This window comes from Sorghum bicolor, chromosome 10 (assembly GCF_000003195.3).
Source record: "Sorghum bicolor cultivar BTx623 chromosome 10, Sorghum_bicolor_NCBIv3, whole genome shotgun sequence".
NCBI classification, from domain to species: Eukaryota; Viridiplantae; Streptophyta; class Magnoliopsida; order Poales; family Poaceae; genus Sorghum; species Sorghum bicolor.
This window is the reverse complement of record NC_012879.2, coordinates 816,011-843,367: the sequence shown is the minus strand read 5'-3', so window position 1 is coordinate 843,367 and position 27,357 is coordinate 816,011. Positions and strand designations below refer to the sequence as shown.

Below are 27,357 nucleotides of genomic sequence, written 5' to 3'. Positions count from 1 at the left end.
GTGCCGTTTTAACTTAAAATGAAAAAAAATCTTCCCTGTGTGCTAAAAATAACTCTCGAGGAAGGCGCTCTTTTCCGAATGTTATGGGACGACTCTCGAGGAAAATGTTGGCTTCCTCGAGTGCTATGGGCTTGGCACTCGGGAAGAGTCTCTTCCCCGAAAGCCAAAGAAGGTATTCGGGGAAGATTTTTTTTTAGTTTTTTTTTGCCTCATTTTTTTCTGAGGCCTTCACACATTCGATGTGACGATAAATTTTGAAAAATTTTGAATTTTAGGAAGGAAGTAAACAAAGCTCCAGTCTCGTCGCGTACAGGGAGTTGCCGCGAGCCATTTGTATACATCGTTCTATATACTTCTATATTATATTATGTTCTGGCCTTCTGGTCGCTGCAACGAAACAAGCAGAGCTACTTTACCCCTAGGAAGTCCTTAGGATGCCAGTGCTCACAATAGTTCTATCTTCCTCCAAACTGCTGCTCAGACTCACTCCCTTCACCACCCAGCAACAGTCCTTCCCCTGTGTCCAGTGCTGAGGTTGAGGCGTCCGATGGCTGAGGTACTGGCCACCATGGTGGTCGGGCCATTGGTGTCCATGGTGAAGGAGAAGGCCTCGAGCATCCTCCTGGACCAGTACAAGGTCATGGAGGGCATGGAGGAGCAGCACAAGCTCCTCAAGCGCAAGCTGCCTGCCGTCCTCGATGTCATCACTGACGCCGAGGAGCAGGCAGCGAAAAACAGAGAAGGGGCAAAAGCTTGGCTTGAGGAGCTCCGGAACGTGGCCTACAAGGCGAATGATGTCCTTGATGAGTTCAAGTACGAGGCACTCCGCCGCAAGGCCAAGGCAGAGGGGCACTACAAGGAGTTTGGTATGGACATCATAAAGCTCTTCCCTTCTCACAATCGTTTTGTGTTCCGCTATAGAATGGCAAACAAGCTTTGCATGATTTTGCAAGAAATTGATGTCCTTATAGCATAGATGAATACCTTTAGGTTTAAATTCAAACCACAACCACCAATGTCCTTGAAATGGAGGCAGACAGATCCTTACATCCCAAGCCATTCTATGAATATTGCTAGTGAATCAAGAGCCGAAGACAAGAAGAAGATTGTTAGTGCATTGCTTGACCAAAGCAACAATGTGGGTCTCACAGTCCTACCCATTGTAGGAATGGGAGGGATGGGCAAGACCACATTAGCGCAGCTTGTTTACAGTGACTCTGCCATTGAGAAGCACTTCCAGGTTCGGATCTGGGTTTGTGTGTCTGAAAACTTTGATGTGGATTCCCTGTTTAAAATAATAGTGGAAGAGGCTAAAAAGAATGGTTGTGAAACGAGAGATGGTTCAGCATTGGAAGAAACGAGCGATGGTTCAACATTGGAAAAGTTTAAAAATGCAGTGAGTGGGAAGAAGTACCTCCTCATACTGGATGATGTATGGAACCGTGAGGCCAACAAGTGGGATAAGTTGAGGTCCTACCTTCATCATGGTGCCCCCGGTAGCTCAGTTTTGACAACAACTCGTGATGAAAATATTGCTCGGTTCATGGGGACAATCAAAGCCCATAAGATCAAGCACTTGGAAGAAAGCTACATAGAAGACATTATTAAGACTAGAGCATTCAGTTCACCATCAGAAGTGCCAACGGAGCTACAAAACTTGGTTGGTGATGTTGCGAAGAGATGTTCTGGTTCTCCTTTAGCTGCTACAGCATTGGGGTCTGTGCTGCGTACTAAGAATACCGTGCAAGAATGGGAGGCTGTATTAAATCGAAGCACAATTTGTGATGAGGAAAATGGAATCTTACCAATACTCAAGCTCAGTTACAATTACTTGCCACCACATATGCGGCAATGCTTTGCCTTTTGCGCTATGTTTCCCAAAGATCACAAGATTGATGTGGAAATGTTGATTCGACTATGGATGGCTAATAGTTTCATCCCAGAGCAACATGGAGTGTGCCCTGAAGTCACTGGTAAACAAATTTTCAAAGAGCTGGCTCAAAGGTCATTTTTTCAGGAGGTGCGGCAAGACAGATTTTACAGGCAAATCAGTTGTAGAATCCATGACCTTATGCATGATGTTGCACATGATTCTATGGGAAAAGAATGTGCCACTTTAAATACCGAACTGAGCCAAAGTGAGGATTTTCTATACTCTGGTCGTCATTTATTTCTGTCAGTTGATATCCCAGGAAATGTTGTGAATGATTCCCGAGAGAAAGGATCTCTAGCTATCCAGACACTGATATGTGACTGGTCCAGAACACTGGATGTGCAACATTTATCAAAATACTGCAGATCTGTGCGAGCCTTAAAGACCAGACAAGGTTCATCCTTAGAGCCAAAATATCTTCATCACCTACGGTATCTTGATCTCTCGGCAAGTGATATTGAAGCACTTTCTGAAGACATTACCATCCTGTACCATCTGCAAACATTGAACCTATCCTATTGTAGAAGTCTTAAAAATCTTCCAAAGGCAATGAAGTATATGACTGCTCTCCGTCACCTCTACACTCATGGATGTAGGAAGTTAAAGAGCATGCCTCCAAACCTCGGACACCTCACGTCCCTGCAGACGCTTACATGCTTTGTAGCAGCTACTGGCTCGAGATGCAGTAACTTGGGTGAGCTGGAGAAGTTGGACCTAGGTGGTAAGCTAGAGCTAAGCCGGCTCGAAAATGCGACAGGAGCAGATGCAAAAGCAGCAAATCTTTGGGATAAGAAAAGGTTGGAAGAACTAACATTAAAATGGTCTGACAATCATGACAAGGAAACAGATAAGGAGGTGCTGGAAGGTCTCAGACCTCGTGACGGGTTGAAGGCTCTGAGGATGTTTTTCTATTGGAGCAGTGGTACTCCAACATGGATGCTTGAGCTGCAAGGCATGGTGGAGCTCTTGTTAACAAATTGCAAAAATCTCGAGAATCTTCCTGCACTCTGGCAGTTACCGTCCCTCCAAGTTCTTGACTTACACAGCCTGCCAAATTTACATTGCTTGTTCAGCGGTGGTGCTCCCTCCAAGTTTCAGAAACTGAAGAGGATGGCCTTGGAGAATATGCCAAAGTTTGAGACGTGGTGGGACACGAATGAGGTGCAAGGAGAAGATCCGCTATTTCCCGAGGTTGAGTATCTGAGGATCAGGGATTGTGGAAGCCTCACAGCATTACCAAAAGCATCGTCGGTGGTTGTTAAACAATCTTCTGGCGAAGATGACACCGAGTGCCGCTCCACGTTTCCAGCATTGAGAGAAATGGATTTACATGGTTTGAAGAAGTTTCACAGATGGGAGGCAGTCGATGGAACTCTAGGAGAACAAGTAACATTTCCTCAGCTTGAGAAACTAACAATTTGGAAGTGCTCAGGGCTGACTACTTTTCCTGAAGCGCCAAAGCTAAGTACATTAAACCTAGAGGACTGCAGTGAAGAAGCATCCCTACAGGCAGCTAGCAGATATATTGCTTCATTGTCCGGTCTGAATCTGAAGGCGTCAGACAATTCAGATTATAACAAAGAAGAAAATTCGATTGAAGTTGTGGTACGTGACCATGAATCACCCTCCCCACTGGGAGATCTGGTATTAAGTAGGTGCAGCCTTTTCTTCTCTCACTCAAGTGCACCGGCGCTATGGAATTACTTTGGACAGCTATCACAGTTGAAAATCGATGGGTGCGATGGTCTAGTCTACTGGCCAGAAAGTTTGTTCCAGTACTTGGTATCCTTGAGGACATTAGAGATTAAACGGTGCGACAACCTGACAGGGCACACGAAGGAAAAAGCTTCTGATGAGCAATCTGCGCCAGAACGTAGTGGAACCTTCCTGCCACGTCTGGAGTCCCTAGTAATATATAGCTGTGAATCTTTGGTACAGCTCCCAAACATATCGGCACCTCTCAAGACGTTACATATTTGGGACTGCAAGAGTCTCAAGTCCATGGCGGCATTCGGTCATGAGGATGAATCCACAGCTAAGCTGTCATCATCATCAGCCAGCAGTAATCATTGCTTCTTTCCATGCCTAGAATCTCTAGAAATAGAAAGGTGTCGTGGGTTGACTAAGGTTGCCAGCCTTCCTCCGTCCATCAAGACCTTGAAGATTTCGGTTTGTGGCAGTCTTGTATCCTTGCCAGGAGAGGCCCCGCCATCGCTGGAAGAACTTAGAATTTATGAGTGCCCATGCCTGGAATCCTTACCGAGTGGACCTCATCAAGTATACTCATCTCTCAGAGTTCTTTGTATTCTAAACTGTCCTCGTATAAAGCATCTTCCACCGAGCCCACCTACAGCAACGTCTGAACCACCACCTTCAAGGTAATCTCTACTTAGTTTCTTGCTTTCTTTTTTAATTTAATTAATATAAATGAACAGAGAGGAGCCTAAAACGCTACTCTTGGTTTAATCATCATTCTATCAGTTATCCCAAGATGCATGTACCTCTACTTACGCATTTGTGCCACCTAAATTCTTTAATTTTTGGGATTGCACATTTGGACCATCTGCAAATTAACGCCAGGAGTAATTGATATACCTCGACTTTTGCGGTCGGCCGGGATCCAGAATCATGAACTTTTTTTCTCTCTTATTTACAGTTATATATTTCGCTGGGCCATTTTACTTACAAATATAATTAACCGTTCTAACATATACAAATTATTTTGGCATGTCACACTAACCATGAAAACATTGTTTCTATACACTTGTGTGCTGTATCTCATCCATCCAGAGCAAGTGGAGCTTGATTCCAAACAAGAGTCCATGTCCGATGGAGCATCTACAGCTGTAGTAGTGAAGCAGCCATCATCAACCGGCAGTAATCATTGCTTCTTTCCATGCCTAGAATCTCTAGAAATATATTGGTGCGGTGGCTTGATAGAGGTTGCCAACCTTCCTCCGTCCATCAAGACCTTGCAGATTTCGAATTGTCAGAGTCTTGTTTCCCTGTCAGGAGAGGTCCCGTCACTAGAAAAACTCGATGTTTCGTCATGCCAAAGCCTGGAATCCTTACCGACTGGGCCTGCTCATCAAGCATACTCATCTCTTCGATTTCTTCGTATTAGAAGCTGTACTTGTATGAAGCAGCTTCCACCGAGCCTACAGCAACGTCTGGATCACTTGGAGAAGAAATATCTAGACCTCCATCTTCTTCGAGGTAATCTCTACTCAATTTCTTGATTTCAATTTAATTAATCTAGGCCTTGTTTAGATGTGAAAATTTTTTAGATTTCGCTATGTAGCAATTTCGTTTGTTTGTGGCAAATATTGTCCAATCATAGACTAACTAGGGTCAAAAGATTCATCTCGCGATTTACAAGCAAACTGTATAATTAGTTTTTATTTTCGTCTATATTTAATACTTCATACATGTGCTGAAAGATTTGATGAGACGAGAAATCTTGAAAACTTCTTGATTTTTATGGTGAACTAAACAAGGCCCTAATATAAATGACCAGCTGCTCGATTGTTATTACATTGCCTAAAACGCTACTCCTGTCTTAATCATTCTAGTATTAGAATATATACGTGACATGATTTACTGATGTTTAATAAAAAAACCGTAAATTAATGATGTGTACATAACATCTAGTCAACCATGTACAGAAGATCTAGTGAGCCATGAAGTCCACGCATTGATACACAGTTGGGTAAATATCGTACGACGTACATGGAAAGTTTAGGAATCAACACGGGACATTAGTATTTACATAGACATCTTTGTATAATATGTCACTTTTTGGCCCTCACATACGAATTTTGGAGAATATAATAATAGTAATAATACTTGGACGGTCTATGGCAATTTACCTTCAATGTCTCTAATTTCACATTTATTTACATGAGTAAATTGTAACATCATGTATGATCAGGGCCTGCACAGCCAGTACCTACTGGTGGGAGAACTGCAACATTAATGAGTAAGCTGGCGTGCTTCAGATCGAGTCAGGACTAGATGAAAGTTGCAACCAAAGGTTCGTAATATCAGCATGCTTGATGACTTCTCTCCTTTTTTTTTTGAAGTTCCAATGTTGCTGACTTCCTCGTAGTATCGTTGCCAGCCTCTGCAAATGATTGGTCGTTCTTGCAGCACCCTTTCTGAAGCTAATTAATCTCCAGTGAAGTCGTCTAATCCAAGAATGTATTGCATAACCTTTCTTAGTGAGCGAGTAAAGTCGTCTGATAAAAGGATGTATTCTCCAATAAAGCTAATCTTCCAATAATAAAGTGCCCATAGGTGAGAGGGCTACTGCAATGAAGGAGCTGATCGCAGGCCCTGAGTTTGAGCAGAGAGCAAGCTAAGTCTTATAGGCTGCAAGCTGAAGAATTTATTTAGCAGACAGAGCTCCAGGCTAGCTGATCTCCACCATTTCTTGGACCTTCTGTTTTCTTGTATTTCCCAGAGTTTCAGCATAAGTTAGCACACAGAGCTCCAGGCTAGCTCTCCATTTCTTGGTCCTATTGTTTTCCTTTTGAAATGTATTGCATAATTTCTGAATAAGATAGCAGTCCCAACCATGATGTATTATTTTCCCACATTGACTGCAGGGAGAGGATAACTACCATACATCAACAGCATATATATACTCTAATATATAAGTTGTTACCATAGAACAGATTCATTTAGTCACTAGTATATCCACTAGTACGCATTCCTCCCTCTAGTCCAGTTTACAAGACATTTCAGGTAGGTGAAACGTCAATCTTTTTAATTTTGACCAATAATTTGGCTAACAGCTTTTGACTATTATTGTAATACAAACTTGATACTATTAGATTCGAATAATCAAAAGTTTTAAAAAATAATCAAAGTGTACTTTAGGGGACATGACATGTAAAGATGCCTTATGAACAAGACCGGATGGACAATATATATCTAGAAAGATCTGCAAGCCGAGCAAACATCAGTGCTCAAAGCCTCAAATGTTCAACGCAGAAAGAACTAGAACTATGGCTAGGCTTACCATTTGCACTGGATTATAGTACATTTAATTTGTTTGAACACGAGAATATGGCATGCCAAGTCAAGGAAATATTACATCAAAATGACTTAGCTAAGAGATCAATAATTGAAATTTGACAGGGTTTGCCAAAACTCCAAGAAAACCAATAAAGATGCTCACAGCCCAACATCATAAAACCAAACTAGGAAACACCCAAAGGTTATCTGGTCGACTGGGAATGTCATAGGGATAAGCATCAGGATACACAGCGGGCCTCCAATTTCTACCAGACACTGCCTGACCAAGCTCGACCACAGTCCAAGGTTTATCATTCTTCTTAGACTGGGTGACACCATAAATACAGTAACTCTTTCGGTCTTTCCTCCCCATCTTTCAGGGTCCGTGCAGCAAAATGTCGGGTTCCTTTGATCAAAGCTTACAAAGATGGCATGGTTTCCCAAATTCTCCACCTTCACCCACTTAGGTTGTACGATGGAGAAATCAAGCCTGAAAACTCTAAAGAAGACAGTAGGCCTATCAGTGCTCATTGAGAGGTCAACCATGAGAAACATGTCACCACATGCCACCAGCCAATACATCAGAGTGCAGTTCACAATACTATCTTCTCTCCAGTACTCTCTACTCTTTCCAGTCAATATCTACTTCATGTATGCTTAGTTGAGGTGCCAAGCGAATGGTGTGGAGCCCATCCAAGTGACCCCTAGAAAACATCTCACTTCTAAAAACACGATTTCAAAGATGCTTGGGATATCCAGAGGATGCTCCAACCAAGAGTTAGACCCAACTTGACTGGAAAATGGATGATCTTGAGCAAAGGGAGAGATGCGAGTTGGGTGACTTGAGGGGACCATCAAGGATTCCGTAGTAGATCTCATGCTTGCCTGTGGAATTCAATTTGGGAGGCCTCATGGTAGTAAAACCAAAAGCATCTACATGCATGGAGGCACTGATTCGAGTTGGAGAATATAAGATTACCATATGAGCAACCCAAATAGTGTATGTGGTTTGGATGGTTGTGAGGTGGCGACAAGTGACAGGAAGATCCCTTTACAGGATCAGTGAGCTGCCACTCGCAGTTGTGCAAAAGACTGTAGTTGATGCGGCTGTGGCCATGTTGAGGATAATGGATGTGAGATTGTAGGCAGAGAGGTGGGACATTGCAGTTCAATGTAGATGGGAAGGATGCGAATGCAGTGCACCAAGAGCGGCAGGTTGCAGCAAAAGCAATGATGTCATTGGATGAGCTAAGGAGAGCGATAATTTGGTGAAGCAGACATTCAAGTAGATCTGCCCAGACATTGGGGCAGGATACGACAGACGAGGTACAGCTCTCTCTCAAGGCATACCAGGGCTTTTTAGATGGCCTTTTTGCAACATCATTTTTCTTGTCAAACACAAGGAATTGAATACGTGTTGATCAGAAGAAAGAAAGCAGAGAGCACTGTGATAAACTGTTAGAAATATAACAAGATCTTTCTATACACTAAGGAAAACAATGATTTCCTTCCATTTTGTTGAACTACCAGCATAATAGGATGCATATCAACCCACTAAACTTAAATTAGTAATATTTTCAGAATCACAACAAAGGGGTATTTAAATTTGCTTCATTTGTAAGTCCTCAGGATGAATAGCATGAAGCAACGCGAAAGGGCCTCTAGCCTAGTGGTTAGAGCACCTGAGTAGCACCATCAGACCTAGGTTCGACTCTCCGTGGGAGCGAATTTAAACATGTCTGCATTATCAAAAAATGAAAAAAAAAATATGTTGGGGTTTCACTTGCTGACTTCGGTCAAAATAGCATGAAGCAACAGAACATAAAAGGTTTTCATAACACACCAAGTGCAGGATTCAGACCATAGCCCAATCACTATGTACTGCAGGATTAAGAGCATAGCCCAATCACTATGGGTTCTCCATTTGCTCCGAGTCTACTCCGTATCCATCCAACCAAAAGACTGAGACAAATAATGCATCAAGGGTTTAAGAAATGGAGGGTTGTACGGACCTGGGATCGGCGGGATCCTGCAGTGCAGGTTCGTCTTTCGATGGGGCTGCTGCGCCCGACGTGCTCCTCGCCTGCTGCGGCGGCGGCCGGCCATGGGCTCCGCCTCCGTCGCGATGTCGCGCGAGCCGGCGGCGAGGAGACGAGAGGAGCGGAGCAATGAAAAGTCTGAAGCGATGGCCGTCGATCTCGTCGAGGAGAAAAGCCCATCAATGGTCTCGGCCCAGTTTCTTTTTTTTTTTTTTTTTTGAGGAGAATGGTCTGGGCCCAGTTGGCATGCTAGGATTCATATGTGGTCGTCACACGGGCTGGATTCACGTGGGAATCAAGAGAAAAACAATTAAAAATAATAGTAACTAGTTAGATAAATTGCTTTGGGATGTGTGCAAGTTTTTAGAGAGAAGAGGACTGGAGCAATTCTCTATTATTACCTATATTTCTATTAATAACTTAACTATAACCAGCGAGCCAACTATTTTGATTTATATGTAAACTGTGTTACCAAATTAATGCTATATTCCTCGAACCACATATTCTAATGACTATTTATATTTGAATCAGCTCTGTTTTTCCAACGGCTTCAAAACGAAACGTTGCTATTCACTATATTCCAATAGCTATATTCTAACGGCTCCTGAGCTCACCTCTATATATGCTGTTAATACATACATGTGCCATGATATGTTTCTCCAAATATAATTGATTATACATTTAAATCATGTTTTTGGCATAATCCTAGGCTTTTTATTATGTGTATTTCAGTATCCTAATCATTTTGTTCCAAGGAGCCATGACCATCCGTTATGTCCGCAACAATATATATTTCTGTTTAAAGAATATGCTTTACTCAAAGCCAAAATTTTTGCCTTATACATACTAATGTTTTGTTATATTTTTTATAATTATATTATATTTCATCTACATTAATATGTTCATACAATTTAATTTTCATGTATGTCCCTAATGTTTTGTTTATCATCATGTGTTAGTCAATTTTACTCCAAGAGTTTTTTCTTTTGACATGTAGAGCTTTGCCAAAAACTTTTTGATAATCTAAGTGTTTACTGCCCATTGTCATGTTGTGTTATGTGAAGGGCACCCTAGATGTCCCAGCTTCACCTCAGCAGTGTCGGTGTGTCGTCGTCTATCACCGCCTATTCTGACGATGACTAAGCTAGCTACCCTGACTCTCAGTATTTCACTTTTGGTTTCTATACCTATAGCGACAATCTAGTGTCTTTGTCCTTCATATGCGTGAGACTACGGTGTCCATCTCTAGCAAAGAATTAGAATATTGGGCGGTTGCATATGCAATAAATTTTATGTTTGAAGTTCTCATGGTTTGAACTCTAATTTGAGGTGAAATTTCATGCTTGAAGCAAATTAGACATCTGACACAATATGAGACTAAGAGTTGTCTTGTGCATCAAAACAATCTAAACCTATATATTACTCCCTCCATCCATTTATCATAGTCATTTTAGGGTCGTGCTAGTGACTAAGGAGATATACGCTAAAAAGAAACCATATGCCAAATTTAAATTCATCTGGTACTATGAATGAGCTGCCGACGATCGAGAGTCACATGCATCCATGATTGACGACAACTTTCTCCTTTAGTTGCATGCTCATAGGTCTCTTTATATATACTCCCTCCATTCCAAATTGTAAGTTATTTCAAAAATCTTAAAAAGTCAAAAAATCTTAAGCTTAACCGAATTTATAGAAAAAATTACAAATATAACGTCAAATAGATATACTATAAAAATATAATTAATGAAAAACCTAATGATACTTAGTTGACATCATAAATGTTATTATTTTATCATATAAATTTAGTCAAACTTAATATGCTTTGACTCTTCAAGATTCTTAAAATGATTTATAATATAGGAGGGATGAAGGGAGTAGTACGTAGTACACTATTTTCCAGTGAGCAATTACATATATATATCGTTATCGTTTCTGCATGCCATGCGTGCCCCTCTTTACCAGCGTGCATGCAAATAATTAAAGGCGCCCGGCTGGCATATATATACTAAACGCTAGCTTTTCGACTTTACTTTAGATTTCTCTCCATAGACTCCCGCAGCATGCATGCAAATAATTAAAAGCACCCGGCTGGCATAAAAAGGAGTATGTATGCTTTCTCTAAGTTCGATCCTGTGCTATTGCTAGCTAGTTGTGTCTACACTAATTTTGTGCCCATAAGCTTTCACGTGTGTGCATGATCGGACATCCACGCATATATACTGCGTAGATCTCAGAGAGATTACATATATATACTGTGCAAAAGTGTGTCTATGTTAGCATATATATATGCAATAGTAATAACCAGCACGCAGAGCAGTAGGCAGATGAGTGCAAGGTGTACACCATCGTCCTACGTCGTCGTCGTATAGAGTCAAGTCGATCATGGCGCAAGAAGAACAAGGTACATATATATGCGCAGTACGTACGTACTTCCAGAATATAATGTTATCCCATATACGTGTGTATTGGTGTCATGAACATATTACACATTTTTATTTGTATATGCACTACAAATATACCTATTAGCATATATTCTTGTTGAATATTTTGTTTTTACTATATATCCATTCTACTGATATATACTATTGCATGCATTGAAAGAATTTGTATGGACAAACATGTTCTCCATGCATGTGCTTGCACACCACCCAGAGCCCTAGTTGTTGTCGTTCTTCATCGAGTTAGATCTTGCTTGCATGCAGTCGTATCCATACATACATCCTAATCCATATATTGGAGTCGATTGGGGTTCATTTCTAGCACAATCCACCTAACGCACGTAAAATGAGGAGATATAGGAGCGCATCCAAATAAGCTCAAGTGGATTAATTATACTCTTTTTATTCCAAATTATAAGACGTTTTGACTTTTCTAAATTTAAATTTTTTGCTATGATGTCTAGATACATAATAAAAATAATATATCTATAAAAACCAAAACATGTTATAATTTTGAATGGAGGAAGTTTACGGGTATGTGAGTGGAGTAAATTCATCAAAACAAGCCCGCTCGTAGCATTATATATATAATATATATAGTTATGCCGAGAAAATGTTTTTTAGGTGGGGCGAATTCTAACGACAAATTAAACTAAAAAATCAGATAGACAAAATCACACTGCATTCACCTATTACGATCACACAAATCTGACAAAAAACCTACATCACACAAATTAATGAAATATGGCAAAAGAAAAAAAGGATAAGTGGCACAAGATGTCCTCGTCTCCTCTATCGCCATCACCGCTCTGCCGGCCTGCCGCTACGGTTTAATTGCTGCCTCGCTACACGGCACCGTACCCGTGGCCGCCTGCTCCTGCTCGCAACTCCGATCCTGGCCCTGGCCGGCTGTTGAAAGGGCCGCTCCTGCCTCCTGCTCGCGTAGTCGCGTGGCCGGCTATCCAGCGGCGGCGGCTGCGATCTGCGATGCCGCTGCATACCCACTGTTGCTCCTTGCGCTGGGCCGCTCGAGGTCGAGGATCCGGTGGGCGTTGGTAGGATCCGGTGGGCGTTGGTAGTTGCCACAACGCCGAGAAGCTGCCGATGGAGATTGGAGATTTTACCATGCATCAGTTGGACAAACGGTTGGGCCTTCATGTGGGTCGCCTGCTGTTGGGCTAGTGGCCCCACCCAGCTACTAGGGCGCCTCCGTCAGTGCTCTCTAGGATAATTAATTATATATTTATACTCCTATTTAAGTATTAACCAGCGTACTCCTATATATACTCCTATTTAATGTGCTTCGACCACTACATATTCAGGCTACTCTCAGGACGTCTCAGTGGGGAGTTTCATAGCGTTGTTTCTAAGACTGCTATGTCATGTGAAATAAAATGAAACTTGGATGAAACACTCACTCTCAATAGAGAGTTTCATTTTATAGTTTCATAGACATTTAATTCCAAAACTCATAGAGAGTTGGTAATCGTGCCAAGAGATGAAACTCATTTCTTCTCTCTCTTCTTAAATACGCTGTCATGTCATCAAAAAAGCTTATGTGGCAACCTATTTAATGCAAATAAAACTCATATGAAACTCCCATTGAGACTGGCCTCAATGCATGTTTCATGAAAGTGTAATGCACATAAACAAAGTGCCACATAAGCAAAATTGCTGACTTGACAGGGTCATTAAACGAAGGAGTTTCATCAGATGAGAGATGGGTTTCATCCCCATAAAACTTATATGGCTCGGTTTCCTAGTTTATAGTCTTGGTAACTATGCCATAAAACTATGCATTGAGACTGGTCTTAGTGTTAACCATGACGATCGACATTTAAGGTTAGTTGAAACTTAGAATTTCAAAAATCTAAGAAATTGAAACACATATTTGGAACTCTAAAAACTTCAACTAAAAAAAATTGTTAACTACAAAGTTGTTTACATCATGTCAACATTCAAGATAATTCAGAAATTCTTACATGAAATTTCAAAATCATAGAAATTAAAATGAAATTTTGAGATTATAAACAGATGCTAAAAAAAATGTGAACAACAAAGTTGTAGTTCGTGTTAATCTATATAATTTTTGTGTAAAGTTTGTCTTCGTCTAACTTTAAATGAAAAATTGAAATTATTTTGTTGCAAATATTTCTAGAGTGGAACCTGCCCATCAGGGTCCAGGTCTTCGACTTGGTATGGGTGCTCGTATTTTCCTAAAATTATTTTAGGATTTAACAGCGCTATGTTTTTTTAGATTTAACGGTGCTATGCTTTTAGTGGTAAATCTCATGGAAAACGAATGAAATTATTTTGAACTAACATGGGATAGATGTATAAAAACATAGGAAATTTAGAGGATCATGCATGCGTTTCAAAAGAGGCCCTTAAGTAATTATGTACTCTATACCCACACCTCTCCGTCAAATGTAGGAGATCCATCCCCTGCCCTCTATTCATTTTAAAAAGGTATTGGCAATCTGTTGGAGGAGAAGAAAATAAAGTATGCTTATACTAATAATAGAAGACCAAATAAAATATGTTTTTTTTGACACAAAATACCGTGGGGGAGTTCATAAACAATAAAAAAGGAGTTCAGGAGACTTACAGCACAGAGGGGGAGGGGAGGGGATAGGATATACAAGGAGGGACTAAACAACAAGAACAACAGAACAAGCGGAAAAAAATTACAAAGGATCAAGCTAAGCTCTTACAAGGATTCTATGCGAGCACCAATTCGATGAGATTGAAGGGAAGCTTCTTCTCTAAAATTACGCAGCCATCTACTGAAACTAGCTAGCTTCAATGCCATCAAAAACCAGTCTGTTTCTCAACAAATAAAAATATGTTGAAGACGCTCCAAAGGCACCTCTCTAATGGTAACTTAGAGCTTTATTTTATATTTTATTAGAAGAAAGAGAAAACCTACCTCTTGACAAATAAATAGCTAGTTTCGTCCACACACTGACATGCGATGCTTCAATTATGAGTTATGTGTTAAAAGCTAATATTACATGAAGAAGTTATATTAGAGCTGGCTAGTGGTTCTCTCCTGACTCAAAAATACATGTTGTCATCTAGTTCTTTTTTATTCAAAGTTCAATCCATATATCATTGGTCCAAAAAATAAATGCATCACACAAAGCTACGCCTCAGATAGTTCTTTTCACTTTTTCAGCAGTGTGGTGCTGTTTCTGTCTCTTGTTGCTGGGGGTTGGTAATCCTAGCTTAATTCTGGGCTAGACTTTTGTCATGAATGTATGCCGGCTAAGTTCTGAGACAGAAGTAGAACTGTAAGTTTCCTTCAGCGTGTGGTAGTAGCTAGCTTTGGTTCTTTCATATCTTGAACTGTGGTATCATGACCGTACGTAGTATTTCCATTGTCTATAATGGAGAAATATGGATTCACCTCATGTCAAACATAAAAAAACAATGACACATATATATGTGGATGTAGGCGAAGGTGATATAGAGGCGCCAAAAATCCAAGAGGAATCTGATGGCAATGGTATTGTCGCCTCCGTCGCATTCCCTACTATCAAGGAGGTTACAAGGGAATCACGAGCCCTCAACTCTGATAGCAATTGTATTGTTACCACCGTCGCATTCCCTACTATCAAGAAGATCACACGGGAATCACGAGCCCTCAACTCTGGTAGATACGAGCCATGCCATGTGTGGATCGGCCCGTACTACGACCCCCGAGATTCCTCCTCCTCCTCCTCCCAACTGCGCAGCAGGATGGACGATGGGCGGGAATATCTCCAACTACTCATAATAGTTGCTGCTAATAAACCGCCAGCAGAGGTACGGGTGGGTGTGTGTGTCCTGTCATTTCACATATGTTATTCTCTCTATTTTTGGATTGGATGTAGTGTGTGTTTTGTTTTTTTACAGCTACGTACTTTAGTACTCCCTCTCTGTCTTGGAATATATATAATCTCTGCTTGCCTAAAATATTATATGTATATATGTAATGAATGATGAGTCTTTTATTGGGACATACTCCAGGGACGAACAAACGATTTGGAAAACGCTTTGGTTATGGAAATTAGTAAACAGCTTGATGCTGCCTCCCCGGGGCACTACGACTACACGGAGAAGAGCTGCTGGACCGGTGATCGGGAGGACTTGGCACGGATGCTCTTATTTGATGGGTGCTACCTCCTCACTGAGTACGTCAGTGCAAAGACGCTGCAGCAGCAGTACCAGAGTGCACATGCACCACCGGGGTCATCAAAGGGACAGGGACAGGGACGGATGAGACAGGGAGAAGGCTCGAGCTCGAGTGGCAGTGACGACAATAAGGATGCCAGCAATGCCCTGGTGGTGCGGGACACCTGGTACATATTGCAGAATCAGATTCCGTTCTTGGTGCTTGAGGAGATCTTCAAGCAGGTAACCGGATGCGCCACCGCCGAATATGCTCGCAGGGACATCATCAGCCGTGCGCATCTCCTGTTGGATAAGCACAGGATGTGCATCAGCCCTAGCCACCCCGCCGCTTCCAAGCTTCTGGTGGTGGATGATCCACCTCAGAATCAGACTACTGCTGCTATATTCCATCTCCTGCACCTGCTGCACAAATTGTTGAAACCACATAATAAAAAACCACCTGCAGGATCAGGATCGGGATCGGGATCATCAGAGCCCGAATCCGAGATGAGGAAGAGCGACAGAAGAGCTCAAGGCCAGTGGCACCGGGCCACAGACTACCGGATGTACGCCAACGTCGAGTTCAAGGGAAGAGACCTTGGGGACGACGACGACGACAGTGATGCTGATGCTGATGCTGTGCTCTCTGTGCTCGACGTGCGCATCAAGGGACGCAACGTCATTATCCCTTGCCTGCGCATCGACGGGGACACCTGGACGATCCTGCTCAACCTGATGGCGCTGGAGGGGCAGCACCCACGGCTGCTGGGCACCTACGTCACGGCTTACTGTCTCTTCATGTCGCAGATAGCCTGCACCAAAGAGGATGTGGAGCTCCTGGAGGCCAAAGGCGTCATCGACAGACACCTAAGCACGCCGGAGAGTGTCGCGGCGGACTTCTCCAGACTCTGCGATGCCGTCGTCTTGGACAGGAGCAACAGCAAATCAAACTACCTCAAGCCCATCTGGCAGCATCTGGACAAACGCTACACAAGTCGAAAGCACAATGTTCTATCATGGATCCGTCTCAATTACTTAACTTGCAGGAATATATCGGTTCTCCTCGGGGTTTTCTCAGCTATCATTCTTCTTGGCGCTGGACTGCTCAGTGCAGTCTACCAAGTTCTCTCGTATTATCACCCACAGAATGTCGCACCGGCACCACACCACATGGGTACAAACTAGCTTATTACTACTCTATATTCCAAATTATAAGATGTTTTAGTTTTTCTAGATGCATTGTTTTATTATGTACCTAAACATTAGTATATATCTAAATATATATTAGCAAAAGCTATGTATCTAGAAAAATCAAAACGTCTTATAAATAATTTGAAACAGAGGGAGCATTTTCCAAGCAATATCATATCATGCACCTTTTATTTTATCCTAAGATGTAATATGTAAGCGGGACTGGTGTGTGTTATTACCTCTGACCAATATTGTGATTTCATGCACCTTTTATTCTATTCTGATATGTAGTAACTAGTAAGTGACACCAATATATTGTGATTTCATGCACCTCTTATTTTATTCTAATAACTAGATTTATGCCCGTGCATTGCTATGAGACAAATAAACTTTTATACTAAAATAACAAATATTATAAAATTAAATACCGACGTTAAACTAACATTTAATTCAAAAAGTAAAGTTCGTGAAAGCGCGGTGTTGCAGGCTCACAAACTCTACATTAGAGCTAGCATGCCATTTTTCTATTGGTTCACCATTAGAAATAACTTTTTTTTTCTTTTCATCTTGTGTAGCAAGGTTTTTATCTTTTTATCCAATATAGCATATCCTGACAGGGAAAAGAATAGACACCGATAGAAAATATTTTTCCTGACAACTATTAATATAACACCAATAGGAAATCTTTTACTCTTACAGTGCAATCACTAGGTTTACTATAAATCATTGAGCTTTGGGTTTGAAACACACAACCCAAAAAATAAGAACAAGCACATGTGCACACATATATGTTGCAACAAACCACTACCACAATCTCGAATTGCCTTGAGTGCCAAAAACCGCCAAGAAAAGGGGTTAAACCACCAAGGAAATAATTCTTGACCACAAACCGTCAAGCAAACACACTCAAGGATAGAAGCTAAGGGAAATTAGTTTTCTTGGCGGTTCTAACACTCAAGGAAAGGCACGCCACGGAGGAAAGGCAACTATTTAGTTCAGCTTTAAGGTTGGACATGCACATATTTCATAGTAGAAATTTATGCCAAGGTGTGGCAGACATATTCTCCACCACAAGTCTTCGATGACACCACAGCTAAGTGGCTGGTGTGCGCTATGAACCAAACAATCTCTATATAAATATGCCATTGATGCTATTGATTTTGACATTCTCTAGACCTCCTTAATGCTTCATTACTAAAAGGGACATATCGACCCCAAAGCATATCTAGGGTTGGAGGGGCGCACCGGCAGAGGGGAGTCGTGGCCTGCTCGTCATGCCGCTGGAAGGAGGGGGGCGCCAGCACCATCGACGAAAGGGGCGCGATGCTAGGGTTCTACCTCTAAATTATCACAAGATAATTAATAATATCTAAACTTTGTTAGAAATTTTTAAAAACTCACATGAGAACATGGTTTTGGGGTATAATCTTTTCATAAAAAATCAAATGATTTAACAAAGTGGTCTTATACATATTGTTCAAAAATGGATACATATCTCACAACTTATGTAGCTATGTAAGCGATACATCCATTTATGAATAATGTATAGTCCAACATTGTTAATATGATTTGAAAATTTTATGGTAAGATAATACAACCATATTATGATCTCATGCCAAATTTTAGGACTTTTGGATACCTTTTGTTTTTTTCAGTCAGAGTCACCAAAATACTTATAAGCATTTCTTTGGCTACCAACCACCAAGGAAATTCAATAACCCTCAAGGAAATGATAGTTTACTTGACAGTTTAGAATGACAGCCAAGGAAATGGATATTTTCCTTGGCCGTTGAGAATAACTGCCAACCTTGGAGGTGATTGGAAACTGCCAAGGAAACACCCATATTCCTTGGCGGCTTACTTAAACCTTCAAGGAATATATGTTTCCTTGAGTGTGGAGTAGCACGGCCAAGAAAAATATCGTTTCCTTGGTGGTTTGATTTTGGCCCCCAAGGAAATTCGGAGCCGCCAAGGCAATTCCAGTTTCCTATAGTGAACTGACTACATTTGTGAAAAAAAAACTTGCCACATCAAGCATGGGAGAAACTTTGTAATCTTTCAGCAAATAATTTCTAATGTAGAATCACAAGCATACATCTTGGAACATCTTGCAGAATCACAATATTCATTATACCTTCTTTAAAACCTTATCCATAAGCCCATAGCTTCAGAAAGAATGCATCTAACGACGTCTAAAAAAATAAAGTGAGTACAACAAAATATATCCAATAACAACCATGCTCCGTAGACTATGGAAGCTTACTCCTAGGTAAAAGCAGTGAAAAATGCATTAAGAGTTTGGGTTTCATAATGCAATTGAAGAGATGCACATGAATTTTTAAAATTGACAGGCATGAAAAGGTTGTGGTGAAGAAACCTTGGCAATCTGGTTTACCCATGTTCACGTGCCTACCTCCTAGCATCACAGCCTTGTTCTTCTTCCTCCTCTCAGCAAGAGTCTCTTCCTCTCTCCTAGGGCTTGCCAACGGCCAGGACAGGAGAGGGCAAGGCCTTGGCGGAGCTTGTGCCCACGCTCGCACGACAGTGGCGGAGAATCCAAATAATCGGAGAAGCTATCTGAATGTCATCAGAACACAAGGTGTCACAATATAACCCTTAAATCAATTATGGAAAAAATGGCTGAAAGGAATAGCTCACCGTAATTTTAGTCTTTTCTAGTTCTGAGTCCCTTCCCTCCTCTCACTTCTTTTGGATCTGTGCAGTACATAGGATTGGTAAGTTCATTGCCGAACCCATGCGTAAGTCATAAGATGAGCACCATTATTCACCAAGAAAAATAAAAAGAAATGATGAACTATTGATCTTGGACTATTGACATAACTGAATCAAGTTGAAAGCGGAAAAAAATATCAAAGAAGCAATTACCGATTTACACACCCAAGCCTTGAAAGAGACTTCTTAAGATGTCCTTCCTCCTTTGTGGAATTTTGCTAGCAGTTCAACAAAGGTAATAATTCTGCTAGTTCCTGAATCCTGATCATGAACAATCCCACCAGAATCGAATGCCGCATCAGCCACCAATTTGCTAAATCCGTTTAGAGCCATGCATGACTGGGCATGTTATGCTAATATACCTGAAAGGCCCTGTCGTCGAGGACGCCATCCACTGTGAATAGTGACTGAGTCTGGAGCGGTCCTGCGGACGAACCATAGATCCTTGTTGTCCACACCATCTGGCTCACTGTCGGACACACACCAGAACCTGCACGCATCCCCACAAAATCAGGAACAAGCTCGCAAGTCGGAACCCTCCCAAGATATCAAATTGACATGGTAGAAAGCTGAATTGGGTAAAGCGATGCATGGCACAGTATCTTGACGGCGGGCTCGTCGTCGGTTGGCACAATGAAACCACGCGTCATCATCTTCAGGCTCCACCAAAAGGGCATGACAGTTACCTCCTTGATGGAGCCGTGCACAGTTTCCTTGGACGCGCGCCGTCGAGGACTCATGGCACCGATTTAATGTGGTGGGCAGCACCACGACCAGGCAGCAGCGGCTGGCGGAGGCACGCGACAACGACGGCGACAGCAGCAGCCTCCCGTGCTGCCGTGGCCGAAGACGATGATGCCTCGCGGGATCACACGTGTGAGACGAAGCGACGCCAACATGTCATACCATTTAATTGTCTTAATTATTTTTATTCTTTTTAGTTGTATATAGTAGGAGATATGTAATGCATTATTTCTCCTCCCACTTTCGACATCAATATATTGTGTTTTTTACTCTTTTTTCCTACCTAATTATAAAGTGTGAACATCCACCCCCTGACACACATGATAACATCTGCCTACCAATTAAAAACATCCTCTTCGGCACACTTGATAATTATATTATATTCCTCCGACGTGAGATTCCTACTGCAATCAAGGTCGATGCAATTCCACAACAACAGCATAGCATGCATGTTCATTGCCTTCTGCTGTTGGCAGCTCTAGAAGAGAAGAAATGGCACTGTTTTCCGCAACAATTATCCTCCTTAAGACTGATTTACTGCTCAACTGAGGCCAGACAGTGGAAAATGAGGCTGCCGAGGAGGCAGAAACCGATCGCCAATGTATGGTGTACCGAACACTCAGTTACAACTCAATTTTTAAAGTAGCTCCGACTAATAGTTTGCTCCCTCCATAGATTGGCAGGTCTATGCAGTCTTCCATAGTTTACCCATGTAGTCTTCCTCATTCACCCCGCTTTTTGCGCTATCCTTTGCATAGAAGACTTGCATTACATCTTTTGCAAGGGTGAAGGAGTCACTATACAGTCTTGATGGATCAAAGCTAGTGATATCATTATTGTCGGTTGAGACAGCCAGAGCCATTTTGTCGGCGAAAAAGAGAGACCTTGTCACACCCTAAAATTTCTATTTTGGGTTAAAAATAAAAAACCCTAAGTAAAATAAATAGTTGTATAAGTTTCTTAAAGTTTTCCAAGATTTGGATAGGCTGATAAATTTAAAAGTGCAAAATGTATTTTTTCTCAAAATTTTATAATTTAATTTGAGGATGTTGTATTAATGCCTTTGCATTAATTTTATTATGTGGAAAAATGAATTTATAAACACCGAATAGGTTTTATTCTATTTCCACAATAAAGTATTTCAATTTTATTTGAAAACAAGTTCAAAACTTTATTTCCAAATTTAGTGTTAACCTTCAGTTTACAAAAAAATTCAAAAAGTTTTTCAAAACTTGATTTGCGTTAAAAAAGATTTGAATTTGATTTTCAAACGAATTTACTAAAAAACAAAAGAGAAAAAAGTAACAAATTCTCTCCCTCTCCGTGGCCTGATTCTGGCCACCTCCCTCTCTCTACCATGCAGGCTAGTAGCCCCGCATGCTCCCTCCTCCAACCTCTCATTGCCAGGCCGGCCCAGCTTCCCAGCCGCAGGAGCTCGCCAACACAACTCATCTCTCCCTCCACCGCTGACAACGGACCCGGCCCCTCTCTTCTTCCTAAGTCTCTACCAGGCAGGCCCCATCCAATGTCCCCTCAACGCCTCCCTCACCCTTTCACTGACACCAAGGGTCTGTGTGGTTCCTCTGTCACTAGACCTGGCCTGTCAGCCCTCCTCCATTCACTAACCCCACTCGTCAAATCCTTGCCCAACCTCCGACACTTCCCTTTGCCGATGTTGGGCATCCGCGTGACCGAGGACCCTGCCCCACACGGACCGAGCCACCCAAGAAGACTGAGTGTGTCGGATCCCCAGCCCCTCCTCTACTCCTCCAACTCGGTCGTGCCCCAATATCCTCTCTAGCCGCCATTGTCGGCATGCCTAAGTTTGTGACCCGACATCTCTACTCCCCTCTCTGCCCTAGTGGTGGCCCCAACACCGCATTTCCACACTGTAGCGGCCCCTCCCCTCCTCATATCATTTCCCTCGCTATGTTGCACCCACTTCCGCCGCCTATAAAATAGCGGGGTGGTGATACCCTCTCTTTGCACGGGTTGACTTGCTAGCTGTATTATTTAGCAGGCAAGAGGTAGGGGACTTTATTATCCTGCAAAACATGAGAAGGATATTTCCACACATCCTAGCTATTGGCTGGACCCATGCATCATATTCCAATAAATGATGGAGAAAAATTACTTTGACATAAGAACACTGATGCGGGGGCACACTTATTCACAGAACTGAACACTTTTGACGTTATTATTATGACATGAGAGTGAACAAGTTATGTAGGCCACCTCTACGCCTGGATACAACCACAGGACAACAACTGATCCAGCTGAAACTGAGACTCAACAAGGTGCATAATTAAGAAGCAGCTAGGCCCTAACAAAGGCTGCTGAACATAAATGAACACAAACATAATAAGTATTTGCAGGGAACGCTGGAACATATATGTTCCGTCCCAAATTATAAGATGACATTCTGACATTTTAAGATTCATAGCATCACTATGTATCTAGACATAATATATATCTAGATGCATAGTAAAAACTACGAGTCTAAAAAAGTCAAAATATTTTATAATTTGAAACTAAGGATGCATGTATGTCACAAGATAAATGAGACGAAGACATTGCTCAAATTATCTTAATTGTGCAACTTTATTACTTGGCCCGCCCACAGCAGCGTCTTCCAAGATCCGCTTTACGCCCTCGAGGTGGGTACTCAGCCTCTCGATTGTGTCTTGCATCTGTGCATGCAGTACAACATCATGACATAACAAATCAGAAAGTTAAATTCATCTCGTGCTCAAAAGATTCAAAGTACATGAGTAAGCGAAATCAATAATGCGTGCATCATCAATGATATTATAAAAAAGGCTTGACGGGTTGCCACATGTACTACAATCGGAACTAGAATGCTATTACCGTCGGTATGGCCGGAGATCTGACACTGACAAAGAATGAGTAGTATTGCCAGTCTACTATATATATGGCTCCGTTTGGTAAAACTCCTACCAGCTCTAATTTCTCGGATACATGTATTATTTTCACACTATTCATAGAGCAATGCATAAACGATACATGGGTTAGAGAACGATGAGAGCTAGCTCTACCAATCGAGACCTATATGTGGTCCTCTCCCTCGTATGACTACATGAATGTATATTGACCACATGCACATAGAGGTCTGATCCACTCATCCATATGGTCGTGGTGCGACCAAAGTTCTCATCCATTGCAATGTTTGGCTAGCGAGCTTTTCAATGGGTTTCTTCGACCACGCATGTTCGGATCCAAGATAAATATATTGGGACCGTGCGATGTCACAACGGGTTTCATCAATGGTGTGTTTTTGGAATGATTTAATGGGAGCAACCACGAAGAAACACGAGAAAAGGAGAATGCTTCAACAATCGAAGGGTGGTGGCAAATCTAGAATGAGAGTGAATGGAGGCAAATAGGCCGGATTATTTACTTGATTGATTTGCGTGTGTACGTACGGTAATCATTCTTCATACACACGGATGTCTAGCTAGAATAGGATATAGCTGCTATCACGTACGCGTAGTCAATATATATGCATGCTGGACCATCCAGCAGCATAGTAGCACACGTACACACACAGTACAGAGCACTAGCTCACTGTCATATACTATAGGGCTTGTTTATAACACTGTAGTATTTTTGTTTTTATTTAACAAACATTGTCTAATTATAGAGTAACTAGACTTAAAAGATTCATCTCGTGATTTACAAGTAACTGTGCAATTAGTTATTCTTTTTTATATTTAATACTTCATGCATGTGTCGTAAGATTCGATGTGACGGGGAATCTTGTAAAGTTTTGGGGTTTTGGGTGTATCTAAACATATCATGTAGGAGATAGCATATACTCCCTCTATCCCAAATTGTAAGTCATTTCAAGAATCTTGGAGAGTCAAAGCATCTCAAGTTTGATCAAATTTATATGGTAGGATAGTAACATTTATGATATCAACTAAGTATCATTAAGTTACTCATTAATTATATTTTCATAATATATCTATTTGATGCCACAAAATTTTAAAATTTTTTCTATAATTTTAGTCAAACTTGAGATGTTTTGACTTTACAAGGTTCTTGGAATGACTTACAATTTGGGATGGAGGGAGTATAAGATAAACTTTCCTACAATTTAGGTGCTATAGATTTTTTTTCCTGAATCTATGTGTTTCTTTCGCTCTTACTGAATCTAGTGTTCAGCTTTTTTTTATAAGACCTAGGCTCTGTTTGCTTTCCCTTGCTAAATTTTAGCTAGCTAAATTTTAGTCACTTTAGTAGCTAAAGTTCCAAACACATTGACTAAATGGAGCTAAAATAGTTTAGTTCCATTATATTAGTCACCCAAGAGTAGCTAAAATAATTTTAGCTAGCTAAAATTTTAGCAAAGAGAACCAAACATATGCCCCTAGTGTTTATATTTGGTAAAATTATTGTTTTCAATCATAGAATAGAGATCATACCTAATGTGTGTTTCCGGCTACATGGACTCATCAATTTGAATTGCACTGATCAGGATGTTATTTATGCAGGAACGGATGGTCAATTTAAGTGAGGAGTCTCTATAGTGAAGTCAGATAGATGCTCCAAGTAGAATTGACGACAGTTCATTTTGGAGTATTTGTTTCCCAACTGAAATTTAGCATCACATTAAAGATGGGGTGGCGCTCCAATAATAATGAGTATCTGTGGTTATCCTCTAGTTCAACTCATGAAAGAACTAATTAGATGTGCTCCTTTTCTCATTTTTGTATATGTAGTTCATTAAGTAGAACTAGAGGAGAACTGTGGATCGGGGAGCCTGAGTAGGGAGGGTGATATGGGCAGCGAGAGTTAGCATGTTCTGAGTGACGGCATGACCACCAGCTGCTGGCGCCCCCAAAGAAGAGAAGCCAAATAACCACACGTGTGAACCTCGATCTAGGCTGCATTTGATGATGGGTACTATTGTTGTACCCATCTAATTTAATTTTAAACGGATTATTAGGGGCCCATTAATTTTAATAAGTCGCGCCACACATCTTTAGTTCCACCTAATTTTTATGAACCATTAGATCTTCCAACCGAAGGATTCTCATTATTTCCGAGTACTCTAAATTTTTCTAAAAACAAAATGACGGATTTACGGTTGTGTGTCAGCTGTCATGCATGCAATACCTGCTTTTGGTCGGAGACCTTTGCTGGTGGATCGTTAATGAAAATAAGGGAGACTGTGTCGTCCTTCGAAGCATCAGGGTATCCTTTGCCATTAACCAGCTGCACAATGTGTTGATGACGTTTGCCCTAAGCCCACAACAAAGACAGCTGCTTGTTACTAATTAACATACACACAGGAGCGTTATAGATAATTATATTTGATAAAATGCAACTCAACAGCACTACTGCTTGTTTTTATAGCTCTAATTTCGTTGTCGTGTTATGATCGCAAAAAAATTTGTTGTGCTAGGACTATATATAAGGAGAAATAGCATGACGTTCGATCTCACCGGTCCATCCCCAATTTCAATGGCAACAGTATATGTTGCACTCAAGATAACGACACCAGGCTGCGTCCCTTCTGTTGAGGATTGAAAAGAGACATAAAATAAAACACTAGCATATCTTTAATTTGTTGTGCACTTCTGTACACACTACAGGAAACAGCTGATTTGTCGAGTAACTGCGGCACTCGACAAAACCTTTGCCAAGTGCCGCACTCGGCAAAGGACCCTTGGCAAATTTTTTGTCGGTAAAGAGTTCTTTGCCGAGTGTCTTTTATCCGGGAGCCCTCGGCAAAGGAAAGTTGCCGTTATGGCGATTTTGTAACTGACGGTAGTTTTGCCGAGTGTCTCCTGGGAGGCGCTCGACAAAGAATTTTTTTTGGAAAATCTTTGTCAAGTGGCCTCTTAGGAAGACACTCGGCAAAGAAATAATTTTTTTTAAAAAAATTCTTTGCCGAACGCCCTCTCAAGAGATATTCGGCAAAGCAACCGTAGTTACAAAATCGTCGGCAACTTTTCTTTGACACTCGACCGGCAAAGCATATGACACTCGGCAAAGTTCCGGTTTCCTGTAGTGACAACAAATAAAATAAAATAAAATAAAATAAAATACCTGCAACAGGTTCTTTTCCTTTCGCTTTACCCTTGTCCGCCTTCTTCTTTTGGTACCGGTACAATATATTAGCTGCATCGTCACAATATATATCATATATATAATGAGTGAAATTTTCTTTGTGCGCAATAAAAACCGGTAGTGTGTGTACGTACCCGGTAACATACTGCTGTATGGGTAGATCGACTATATATAGATTTGGGGCGGTCTTTTATTTGTAATAATTATTCACCGGTTTAAGGTTGAAATTAAAAGGAAAAAAACAGAACATCGAATCATCAGCAAGCTCACTCATGCGTGCGTACCTGCTATTTCTTTGAACTTTTTTCCTGTACTAACGCCATCCTTGTCTACGATTGCACCTGTGGAACGAACCCGATGGATGAATGAAAAACAAGAGTTAAAATAGCTATATGAAGGTACGTCGTTTATAAACTGCTGGACGTAAATATGATCGATGTTTGGGGTCTCACCGGGGGCCATTGTGAACGCAGCAGCTAGTAGCAGTCTGTAGCTAGCTTGTTGGATCGTCACACACACTGTTTGTGCGGGGGTCATCCAATGGGTATATATATGCACATTCGCTTTTGGAGCTACACACTTTGAGCAATTAAACTTCAATCTGCTATTTGTGTTAAAGTAGCCGGTCCTGTATAGTGCAGGCGAAAAGCTGCACATATGGTTAGGCAGTAGAAAATGCTAACTATAGACCCTTGTTTGAAGGAGCGTCTATAGTAACTATAGACCCTTTGTTTTGAATAAGTGTCTGTAGTATAATGGTTATAATACGGACCCTTGTTTGAAGGAGCGTCTGTAGTAATCATAGACCCTTGATTTGAACAAGTGTCTGTAGTATATCTGATGTACTCAAACCCTTGTTTGAATAAAGTGTCGCTGGAATTTTCTTACCACAGACGCGTCTTGTTTCTTGTTTCAGACACTCGTAACTGAAACGTGTCGGTAGTAGTTTATTATTACAGACGCGCCGTAGAGTGTCTGAAATCAGTTATTATCACAGACTCCTTAT

The 27,357-nt window shown here is 41.3% G+C and overlaps 3 protein-coding genes and 2 long non-coding RNA genes across 8 annotated transcripts; 3 read left to right on the top strand and 2 right to left on the bottom strand.

Moving 5' to 3' along the window:
- Positions 230 to 3,659, top strand: LOC8067918 (putative disease resistance protein RGA3). Its single transcript, XM_021449231.1, has 3 exons — positions 230 to 876; positions 1,003 to 3,542; positions 3,616 to 3,659. Exons 1-3 carry the CDS (start codon positions 548 to 550, stop codon positions 3,657 to 3,659), a joined length of 2,913 nt encoding a protein of 970 aa, XP_021304906.1. The 5' UTR covers positions 230 to 547.
- LOC110430796 lies at positions 3,712 to 6,608 on the top strand. Of its 3 annotated transcripts, none has more exons than XR_002448158.1 (5): positions 3,712 to 4,311; positions 4,724 to 4,875; positions 4,946 to 5,149; positions 5,865 to 5,966; positions 6,042 to 6,608. It is a non-coding gene; the product is annotated as an uncharacterized LOC110430796 (long non-coding RNA). The 3 variants fall into 3 exon arrangements; XR_002448159.1 differs by having other exon boundaries at positions 3,743 to 4,311; positions 4,724 to 4,810; XR_002448157.1 differs by having other exon boundaries at positions 3,740 to 4,311; positions 4,724 to 5,149.
- On the bottom strand, positions 8,497 to 9,112 carry LOC110430797. The gene is made up of 2 exons (XR_002448160.1): positions 8,965 to 9,112; positions 8,497 to 8,887 (listed from the first exon to the last, which is right to left on the bottom strand). It is a non-coding gene; the product is annotated as an uncharacterized LOC110430797 (long non-coding RNA).
- Positions 11,257 to 17,935, top strand: LOC8066897. Of its 2 annotated transcripts, none has more exons than XM_021449084.1 (3): positions 11,257 to 11,395; positions 14,890 to 15,239; positions 15,444 to 17,934. In XM_021449084.1, the coding sequence occupies exons 1-3, from the start codon at positions 11,377 to 11,379 to the stop codon at positions 16,770 to 16,772; spliced, it is 1,698 nt and encodes a 565-aa protein (XP_021304759.1). In that variant the 5' UTR covers positions 11,257 to 11,376; the 3' UTR covers positions 16,773 to 17,934. The 2 variants fall into 2 exon arrangements, with proteins under 2 accessions (XP_021304759.1, XP_021304760.1); XM_021449085.1 differs by having other exon boundaries at positions 11,338 to 11,412; positions 15,444 to 17,935.
- On the bottom strand, positions 22,630 to 26,813 carry LOC110430954. The gene is made up of 6 exons (XM_021449229.1): positions 26,804 to 26,813; positions 26,636 to 26,692; positions 26,331 to 26,402; positions 25,724 to 25,794; positions 25,395 to 25,520; positions 22,630 to 22,945 (listed from the first exon to the last, which is right to left on the bottom strand). Exons 1-6 carry the CDS (start codon positions 26,811 to 26,813, stop codon positions 22,838 to 22,840), a joined length of 444 nt encoding a protein of 147 aa, XP_021304904.1. The 3' UTR covers positions 22,630 to 22,837.